The 10870-nt window shown below is 41.9% G+C and overlaps 1 protein-coding gene across 2 annotated transcripts; it reads right to left on the reverse strand.

Annotated features, from left to right (window-relative positions):
* Nucleotides 1–462: 462 nt before the first annotated feature.
* On the reverse strand, nt 463–10143 carry LOC131134999 (von Willebrand factor A domain-containing protein 5A-like). Of its 2 annotated transcripts, none has more exons than XM_058080782.1 (19): nt 9967–10143; nt 9507–9556; nt 9218–9420; nt 8924–9146; nt 8523–8689; nt 8318–8432; nt 8077–8252; nt 7907–7995; nt 7686–7830; nt 7457–7536; nt 6302–6416; nt 6045–6203; nt 5195–5298; nt 4079–4329; nt 3841–3903; nt 2654–2710; nt 2368–2549; nt 872–995; nt 463–791 (listed from the first exon to the last, which is right to left on the reverse strand). In XM_058080782.1, the coding sequence occupies exons 2-19, from the start codon at nt 9550–9552 to the stop codon at nt 712–714; spliced, it is 2379 nt and encodes a 792-aa protein (XP_057936765.1). In that variant the 5' UTR covers nt 9553–9556; nt 9967–10143; the 3' UTR covers nt 463–711. The 2 variants fall into 2 exon arrangements, with proteins under 2 accessions (XP_057936765.1, XP_057936764.1); XM_058080781.1 differs by having other exon boundaries at nt 2368–2552; nt 9967–10140.
* Between the last annotated feature and the right edge of the window lie 727 nt (nt 10144–10870).

Here is a 10870-nt window from a genome sequence, read left to right on the forward strand (position 1 = left end):
AACGTACTTTTCATTTTATTTTATGTTCCTTTCATCCAAAATGACAAAGAAATTCATCAGAAAATGCCCCTAAACCAACCGTGCATTTCAAAATGTACCAGCTGTAAATTCACGTGAAACGTTTTTACAAATATGAACGCTTATTAACTTCATAAATTTGACTTTGAAGATATTCAAAATGTGTGTGACGTGTGAGAAAACGGTGAACTGTCGCTGCCATAACAAGTGTAGCATCCACTGACCACCAACAGAGGGCAGCAACGACGAGTGTTTTTTAAATTGACATTTCCATCCCGGAATTGTTTTGTACAATTGAAGTTTGTAATAAAATATAATATAAAAAACATCTTTAAAAAAATGTCCATCCCGGAAGTTGATACATTCACACCATTCAGGTGCCATACAGTACTCCTGTCAGCAGATAAACCAAACATTAAATCAACCACAGACAAACAATGCATAAGAAGTGTTTATTTTATATAGCTATTTTGCATTCATACTGTGAAATACAATTGGTGAATATGAGGTACAGTATGTTTATATGTTACCGCAAACACCATGCTGATATGCTTTTATTTTACTGCAGTATTATGACATGTCACAACGTGCAACGTCAGTTTGATCATCAAAGGATGAAACTACTGCAAATATGATAAGGCACAATGATGGTAAAAACAGATCAAAGTAGGATGGCGTCTTGAATGAAATGTCTCAAATCCCCAGCATGTCTTTCTGCACCTCACAACCCAACAAGGCATTACCAGCTTCCACGCACTCCATCACACATGCCGCTGGGATAGAAAACCATCATCAGAAGGCATGTACAGTACGAATGACATTGTTTTGTTACAGTGGTAGTTTAAGAACTCACCCTTCTGAGCACGGAGCCAAGACACAGCCTTCATTGCTAGAAGCTGCCACTCATCCTGCATGTCCGACTTGAACCCGTGGAACCAGACGAGAGCCAGGATGGTGGCCCACACGTCCTTGCTCACCTAATTTATCAGCAGATGAAGGAAAATGGAGAAAAAGTGCATTAAAACAACAAAGTACACCATTTACTGTCAACTGTACCAATGATGGTATAATATAACAATCACTGACTCACCTTTTCCACTTTTTAACTCGTGTAATCCCCTTTTACGGCTGATTGCTTTGATTTGACTGTTTTTTAACATGTTCTTATGTGATCTTTTTATGCACATTGGTCATCTTTTATCATTTGTTTTTTACTCATTTCACTCCTGGAAAGCACGTTGGTCAGAAAAGTGCCACACAAATGAAGTTGGCTTGGCTTATTTTTACACTTATATGGCAGATAAACCCGATTAAATCAATTATTCTCAATGGTTTATTTTTTTATATACCAGGTAAATTGTTCAGTCTCGTTAAATATTAACATTTCAACACAGAAATGTTCATTAAATTTAATTAAATTTAATCCAGCATACCCTTGGTATAGAAAATTGATTTATTTTATTTAAATTAAAAAAATCAAATTAAATGTCATTACATTTAATTTAAATTAAAGAAATCAAATAAAACTAAAAAATGAATTAAATTACAATTAATTCAAATAAATTTATCAATTTTCTATAATGCTTATCTTCATTAGGGTCACAGGGGTTTGCTGGAGCCTATCCCAGCTGATTTCAGGTGAGAGGCGGGGCTGGCCACTAACCAATCACAGGGCACATATAGACAAACAATCACTCACACACACATTCACATGGACAATTTAGAGTCCCCAATTAATCTAAAGTGCATCATACCTGTGTAGCTGGAGAGAACCCACACAGGCACGGGGAGAGCGTGCACAAATTTGGTGTTCCCGAGTACCACGATCAGTGGGTTAAAATTTGCGTTGTACGATAAATATCACACTCTTCATTTGTAAAAATGCTCCTATGGGACAAGATTACCCATACTGTGCTATAAGATGAGCAAATGAAGCGCTCCATTTGTTGTATGTGTGACTGCTTTAAACACACGTAAACAAACATGGCATCAGTTGTGCGGGATCTCCACCACTGCCACACACACCTTGCACACTAGCTATCTAAGGCTCCGCAAAGGACAGAAAAAAACATCAACATGAAACAGAAAGCCCACTGAGCTGCCCGGGTGGCAAAAGAAGCTGCACCAAAGGCAGCCATCATGGTGACGTCCTCCATCATAGCCAAAGAAACTCTTTGTTGTGTCCAAATCTTGAGAAGCAGGAAGTTATTAGTATTGGCTTGAAAAAAAATAAACTTTAAACATAACCTAAAGAGCTAATCCTGATTTTCTAACCAATTCATTGAATACATCATCATGTTCTTCCAATGGTAACGGCATATGTACGTTTTATGTATCATGGGGACTCACCGCCGCAGGTTTCGACTTCTCCACCTCCTCACTGGTCTTCCCCAGTGCAGCAGCCAGAGCCTTCTCAAGCGTCCAGCAGCCAGATGCCTTTTGGAGGGACACCAACTCCAGCCAGAGCTCCCTGCGAGGGGGCGGAGGAGGAGGTGGCGGCACATCCTCCCCAGAGTCGTCACACAGCAAGTCTTCTGTGAGCAGACAATTATTTGCAAGTACCGCCGGATCTGTCGATGTTGATGCTTTGCTTATTTGCTAAGCATTCTGGGAGAAATCTTTGGAAATGACTCACCATCATCACAACAGCCTTTCATTACCATGCAGTCCAAGTAACCGCTATTAGAACATGCTGTCTCAAAAGAAAAGCATGATTAAAATAGGACACATATAAACCACATGAGCTGTAATGGACAGAAATAATAACATACAACTGTACCTCACTAATCAAACACCCCACGACAGAATTCAACCAACATTTTCAGCTGGCTAGCTACCAGACACTTGACTAAAATATTCATTAAAACGCCACCTGTAAAGTAATAGTTTCAGTAATGGCCACACTTTGACTCTGGAACAGATTCATTCCATTTCGCTGGACTTAAAAGGAAAGCTGCAGTTTTGGGGGGAATTTTCATCATCATCCATAATCCTTTCTGAGCGTTCTAAAGATATAAAAACAGATAAAAAGAGATACATAATGGGATACACCTACAATGCTTGCTATTAAAACACCCCCAACAAGGTTTAATATACATGCTGTGACAGGGATATTTATGATAACATGTAATACTTACAGTATTTTGGCCCTTTTAAGCATTACCGGAATGTCCTTCCTGGGCACATTGATGTCACATAGCATGTTATATGTAAATGGAGCGTTGTTGGTTCTTGTTGCATTTTTTCCCCCCATAAGGTTTTACAGGCAAAATAAGCGATTCCCATTACGTACATTCTTAACTGTCCTTTTACTTTTTAGCAGTTTTTATATCTTTATGCTGCACGGCAGTCGTGTGGTTAGCGCGCAGACCTCACAGCTAGGAGACCGGGGTTCAATTCCACCCTCGGCCATCTCTGTGTGGAGTTTGCATGTTCTCTCCGTGCATGCGTGGGTGGGTTTTCTCCGGGTACTCCGGTTTCCTCCCACATTCCAAAAACATGCTAGGTTAATTGGCGACTCCAAATTGTCCATAGGTATGAATGTGAGTGTGAATGGTTGTTTGTCTATATGTGCCCTGTGATTGGCTGGCCACCAGTCCAGGGTGTACCCCGCCTCTCGCCCAAAGACAACTAGGATAGGCTCCTGCACCCCCGCGACCCTCGTGAGGATAAGAGGTAGAAAATGAATGAATTATATCTTTAGAACACACAGAAAAGGATAAGGATCGTGGATGATGGACAACATTTTTAATTTCTACTGGTTATTTTACTGTTCGATGGATGCGTAAAACTTCTTGTGTGTTTTGATAGTTATTTACCCACCAAAGGGTTGAGGTGATGCCATCCTGCACATCATCATTGGCATTGGCATTCGATGCCGAAAAGCTGAAATTAAAAGACATCACGGTGAAAAGCAACAAGCTAACACACATGAATCACTAGCAGGGATGTCCGATAATATGGGCATAAATATGAAATATCAGATGATGCCTTTTTAGTTCCATTATATTACACATGAAATGAGCTGTGGTTTTAAACGACTCTTGGAAAAGACACTTACAGGGAACTGGGATATTTCGACGCAGTAAAGGTCCTTGAGCAGCATTGCTTTCTGACTTGTGGACAGCAACAAAGGCAGTGTGGCTACTGCTCACTCCTGACTGGACACTCAACTCCACCACTTTCTGCTTCACTCCACCTTGTTCCTCTTTTTTGTCTCCTGTTTCACCAAAAAGCACGACAGCGTCATTGTCCTCCTCCATCTCCATCGAGCGAATGACGATCCGAGCACCCAGCCTGTGAATCATTAATCTGCAGGAAAGAAATGGTTACCAGTTATTTCATACAATTACACTTTGACAAACTATGCAGTGGTAGACTACCACAATGTATCCCACCGGGGATGAGTGTAGATTTAGCATATACGTAGCAACACAATTGGTTCATGTGCCTCTGTCCTGGTTGTTCAGTACCATATGGCTAAATCAACAATAAGTTGACAACAATAGTGGAAAAAATACACATGCAATATACACTACTGCTCAAAAGTTTGGGATGACTTGGAAACTTTGTTTTCCTTCAGAAAACTTTGTTTTTCTTTGGAAAACAAGGAAATTTGCAAGTGATCCCAAACTTTTGAGGGGTAGTGTACCTTGAAAAAAAGTCTGGAAAAAAAACAGCGTTCCTACAGATTTTACATTTGAAAATTCCATATTTTTTCCAGACGAAATAAATAGATGTGTATCATTAGATCGTCCATTCATTCATTTTCTACCACTCATCCTCACTAGGGTTGCGGGGGTGCTGGAGCCTATGCCAGCTGTCTTCGGGCGAGAGGTGGGGTACACCCTGGACTGGTGGCCAGCCAATCACAGGGTACATATAGGCAAACAACCATTCACACTCACATTCATACCTATGGACAATTTGGACTTTAAACTAAAACCCCCGCATTCACAGGGAGAACATGCAAACTCCACACAAAGATGCCAAAGTGGAGATTAAAAACCCCCGGTCTCCCTGATCTCCTAACTGTGCCAACATGCTAACCACTCGTCCACCATGTGGCCTACTCTAGAACATATTGAGTCAATTTACAGTACGTGTTCCACTGTCATTGGAGAAAAGCAGAAAAATTGTCAGTGTTAAAAATCATTTTAAAAACACTGTATTTTACCCAGTTTGGTCTGTGGGTTGGAGTGTGAAGGCAATCTGATTCTGGGTTGGATGGCCGGCCAGCATGTACTTGACATTGACACAACCGTCTTTAGCCTCTGAACTCTGAGAAACAAATGAACAACTTAGAAACCAACAAACGCACAGATATTACAGTTTATATGTGCTTGTGTGACTCATTCATTCATTAATTCATTTTCTACCGCTTATTCTCACAAGGGGGGGGGGGTAATCGCGGGAGCCTATCCCAGCTGTCTTCGGGCGAGAGGCGGGGTACATCCTGGACTGGTGGCCAGCCAATCACAGGGCACATATAGACAAACAACCATTCACACTCACATTCATACCTATGAACAATTTGGAGTCGCCAATTAACCTAGCATGTTTTTGGAACGTGGGAGGAAACCGGAGAAAACCCACGCATGCACAAGGAGAACATGATAACTCCACACAGAGATGGCCGAGGGTGGGATTGAACTCAGGTCTCCTGTGAGGTCTGCGCGCTAACCACTCAACCACTTGATTGTATTGTTATTATATTGAATTTATTTTGTTTTAATGTAAAGGACACAAGGTCACCTTGTGTGTTGTGAATAAAAAAAAAGTTGATTGACTGATTGATTGATTGATAATAGTTTAAGAATGGTATAACGCTAGCAATGCATTTCTGGCATTGTGTGTTTTGTCGGGTGCCTGATGCATCACCGCTAGTATAAACAGTCTTCGAGTCAAAAGTGGTTGGCTGAGAAAGAGAAATGGCATATTTCTACCGTTTACTTGTCACACCCTCATCATATTCATCAAGTGTCAACCCTGAAAGAAAGCTCCTTTCACGGTGGTGACACTCCTACCTGTCCAGTGAGCTGAGCATAAATGAGTGATCTTTGACCCTGGAAAATAGCTGTGAGAGGTGGAGACAGGAGAGTGACGGACACTCCCTTTGGCAGATCCCATGTGACCGAGATGTCCTCCACTGCTGGTTGCAAAGCAAACCGTAGTGATTGCATCACCTGGTTGTGAAACAAATACACACAGAGTGATTGCATAATCAATATATTGATTCTAATCAAGCAATCATATTTGTTGTTTAGCACTTATTAAGGCGTACTTTTGGTTGCATCCTGTCAGCTCCTGTGATGAACTGAGCGTGACCTCCTCCCTCCTTAGCCAATCCATTGATGAGAGCAGTGCTGGCCCCTTCCCCAATCCCAAAAGAGAAACACCTGCGAAGACACGGGTTCAAACACACACGCGACTTAAGACTTTTTATTGACCCATTATATATTGCAGACGTAAAATTAAACACAAAACAGCAAATACAAGACGCAAATCTGCAGTACTTCCTGTGAGTGCAATTGAAAATAAAACCATGATCTAACATTAGATCGATGGATGGATGGATGGATGGATGGATAGACGGGTCGCGGACGTGCTGGAGCCTATCCCAGCTGCCTTCAGGCGAGAGGCGGGGTACACCCTGGACTGGTGGCCAGCCAATCACAGGGCACATATAGACAAACAACCATTCACACTCACATTCATACCTATGGACAACTTGGAGTCGCCAATTAACCTAGCATGTTTTTGGAATGTGGGAGGAAACCGGAGTACCCGGAAAAAACCCACGCATGCACGGGGAGAACATGCAGAAACTCCACGCAGAGATGGCCGAGGGTGGGATACGAGCAGTTGCATTTACATCATAAATGCCTTATTTACTCATATTTACTTATTATATCTACTATATTGGGTTATACGAGTGTAAAGCTAACTTTACATTACACTGATGAGACAATATCCACAATTAAAATCGGAACTGCTAACATGTGAATCTGCTTTCTTATTTATGTCTAGTCAGTCTTATTTTCTCAGATTATGTCGACTATATACTATATATATATATATATATATATATACAAATGTAAATGTGACTATAGGGGTGTTATTTCATGTCAAGAGGTCTCTAATGTTAAAAAATGTAAAAGATCAACGTTTTGCAATGCCATTACATTTTGATGGATGAAAATTTGTTTAAAGAAATGTACATATAAATACCGTATTTTCCAGACTATAAGTCACACTTTTTTTCATATGTTGGCTGTTACTGCGATTTATACTTGCGACCTATGTATGTTTTTTATACCTAATTATGCATTTTTGGCCTTGTGCGACTTATACTCCAGAAAATACGGTATATACGTATATTATATCATTTCATTTCATATTTGCTGAATCAACTGGTATAGTGTGTATGTGCTTTGACCTGTGGGAGGAGGAATTCTTCTTCACCAGGCTCGTAACCTCTTTGGTGTTCCCCACCTCGCCGTCAGTGAAGACAAAAAGCTGCAAGGAGAGTTGACAGTGGACTTAAGTTACATCGCATCTCTTTTGTCATCCAATGTCATCACAAGAAAGTAATACCGGTTAAACCTGTTTGAAACATTTTTAAAAAGAGAGAGTGTGTGTGTGTGTGTGTGTGTGTGTGTACTTACTTGTCTTGGGTGATTGGCAATGCAGGCTTGGCTGTAAATATGTTTGAGCGGCTGAAGGATCTCTGTTCCTCCCAGGTCAGCCTGTAACTCCTTGACTTTCTTCAGAGCCTCTTCCATGGTCTTCTCATTGTATTCCACACTCTTACTGCCATGAAAATACACACAAGTACGGATGAGACAAAACACAGGAATTAAAATTTGAGGAAAGGGTACATTCTTACGGGAAGATATGTTCAAAGGAGGATCCGAAACTGTAGATGTTGAAGTAGCAGCCCATTGGTAAGCTCTTCAGAAGCAGCAGAAGGGTATCCTGTGTGGAAGTGAAGGATAAGGAGTGAAGGCCACCATAGGGAAGACAAACAAATTAATGATTTATTGACCCTCCGACTACCCTGGCACTGCTGATGCGAGTCTCATCGTGTACAATGTCGTTGATAGGACAATCCATACTTCCAGATCGATCCAGTACGAACACAAACTCTCCACTAGATGCCAGTGAAGACATCACAGCCTGGGGGAACTCAGGGTACACGCTCAGCATCACCACCGCATCCCCCATCAGTGTGCCTGAAACACAGTAAGTGTTCATTTAGATTTTAATTCATTCATTTTGAAGATTGGAGGTATCTCACCAGGCTTGGCAGACGCCTGTCCTGCCTCCACCACAGCAGCTGGCCGGTGGGCGTCTTTGTAGTAAATCAGCAGCTCAACATCCCTGTCAAACTTGTGTCCTTCAGCCAGTTTAACCTAAGACCCAATAAATACATACATACATACTGTACATTACATAACACGCCTCTACTGTGACAAACACACGTATGTCAGCATTCTACATACAGCAGCCTGGCTTTGCTCTGCGTTGAGGTACTGCAGAGGCTCCAGGGAACAGTTGGAGTCCACTCTGGAGACCTGACGAGGAGAGGACACCCGGGCAGAGAAGGACAGACTGTAGGGCACCTGAGAGGCGGGGACAGCGGTCACCTGGACGGCGCCACCTTCGCTCCCTGGAAACATCGCAACAAGAATTCTTCCACGGCTCAAAGATTTCAATCAGGGTTTTAAAAAACTGTTGTTTGAGCCAAAGACCGAATATTTGATTCCAACCTTCCTAAAATATACCGTGTATTGCCATAATATTGGTATATACTGTACATAAACTAGTGATGACATGAACAGATATGAGATATTACAACAACATGAATCAAAAGGTCTTTGCCAAGTGTTGCTAGGTGTCCTACCCTGAGGCTGGTAGCGAGGGTTGAGCACTGCAGGCAAACAAAACCTCAGCGCATCATCCGCCTGCACGGCGAGCTCAATGACATATTCAAGCCTGATGGAGGCGCTCTCTCCTGGAGGAAGACTGCCCACACTGAGAGAGAAGATATCTGGGCTCTGATCGCTCTCCTCCAGCAGGAAGGCCTGCTGCCCGGAGCTCAATGCGTCGTCGTACTCCTCACGAGCCTGGAGAGCACAACACGTGGTCGCGGTCGTCTTTTTCAGATCTTCAGATCTTCAGCGTGCATGTGACTCACCTCCTGTTTCTCCTTCACCTCAGCTACGATCTCAGTCTGTCCAACCTTAGCGCTGAAATGGCAGACAGCAGCATCTCCGGGCAGAGGGAAGACAAAAACAGCCTCTATGGCTTTGTCCTCCTTGTTCTCATAGTGCAGAGTGGACACCACTGTGGCCACGTGGTCCTTCACCTCCAGTTCTACTTCAATGCCCTTTAGAGGAACTGAACAACACACACAATAACAAACACAATGATGAGATGGAATATGCCAAAAATCGATGGCCTGTTTGCTGCAATTTCTGCTATACCTGGTTGTTTCTGGGCGGTTAAGAGTCCACAGCAGCACTCCATCATGTCCCTATATAGATAGACAACATCAAATATTCACGGTCATTTATTATTGGCAATACAAACTCTAGAGACACAACATGACTGTAAGTACAACTTTACTACAACTGTACAGCCTAATGAATAATATCACTCTACGGTCAGAAGATGGCGGCAAATGACCATAGTACAGAAATAACTTTGCATTTTAATGCCACATTTCTGCCACATATTAAAATCTGTATTAAAAAGATATCTATAGTTAATGCATACTTCAGCTTTGAGGTCTTACATCCATACTAGATGTTTTATTACAAAAGTTAGTGACATTTCTATGTCGGAACATTAAAGAATAACAATGGTGATCTACTTCCGCTAGCTAAAAAACACGACAGCCACGTAACATTCGACCTGATAAACAGAAATGCATAAAAAACATACCTCCAACAAGTCTTTAAAATCGTAGGCGTAAAGATGTGTAGTAAAGCTTGTGTCAGAGATCAGTATTTATACAAGACGTCAGTGTCACGCCTTCCGGGTGTGCTCGATGTGACGTTCGTGAACGAGTCGAGTCTCTCGAACAGCTCTTTCCGATGACACAGACTCTCAGTTGTACACGCTGCCTTGTTTTTTCGGCTTGTATGATACTGTATGTGCCCCACGAGTTAGTGATGGGAGAATAATTTCTTGACTGACTGGAGTCATTCACTTAAGTTAATCAGGGAGTCCATTTCCTCCTAACAGAACGCAGAATCTCAAGTTTTTCAGACAGCACCACATTCTGGGGCCCTATACTCAAGCAAAAGTTGTACATTTAATGGACCAAGCATTTCACTCCACTCCTGTCTCTCAATATAACTTCATTTTTTCAACTTTAGTAATGATTTAAAGTGCGAGAGTAAGTGGAAAGAATAACATAACTCTCGTAAGATCAGGGGTCTCAAACACGCGGCCCGCGGGCCAAATGTGGCCCGCAGGACACTAGTTTGAGGCCCCCGCCTTGATATAAAAGTTTAATGTTAGTGCGGCCCGCGCAAGTTTGATATGGATGCTGTATGGTATCATGTACCCAGAAAAAATTATTACGTTTGATTAATGTTCATGTTAAAGGTTAAATAACTGTTAATAGTTATTCTCCCTATCCGTGTGGAAGTGGTAAGTTTTTGGCTTTTTAAGTTTAAAGGAAATAACTTGGAGGCTACTGTTTAGGTCGCTAGCTCTCTAGTTTGCGAGTTAGCATGTGTCACAAGACCCTGCAGTTGCGCAATATGTTGTAAATAAAAACAGTATAAATGTGACTATAGTCATGTTTTGTCATGTCTACAGGGCTCTAATAATGCTTTGT

The sequence above is a fragment of the Doryrhamphus excisus genome, chromosome 8 (genome assembly GCF_030265055.1).
Source record: "Doryrhamphus excisus isolate RoL2022-K1 chromosome 8, RoL_Dexc_1.0, whole genome shotgun sequence".
NCBI lineage: Eukaryota > Metazoa > Chordata > Actinopteri > Syngnathiformes > Syngnathidae > Doryrhamphus > Doryrhamphus excisus.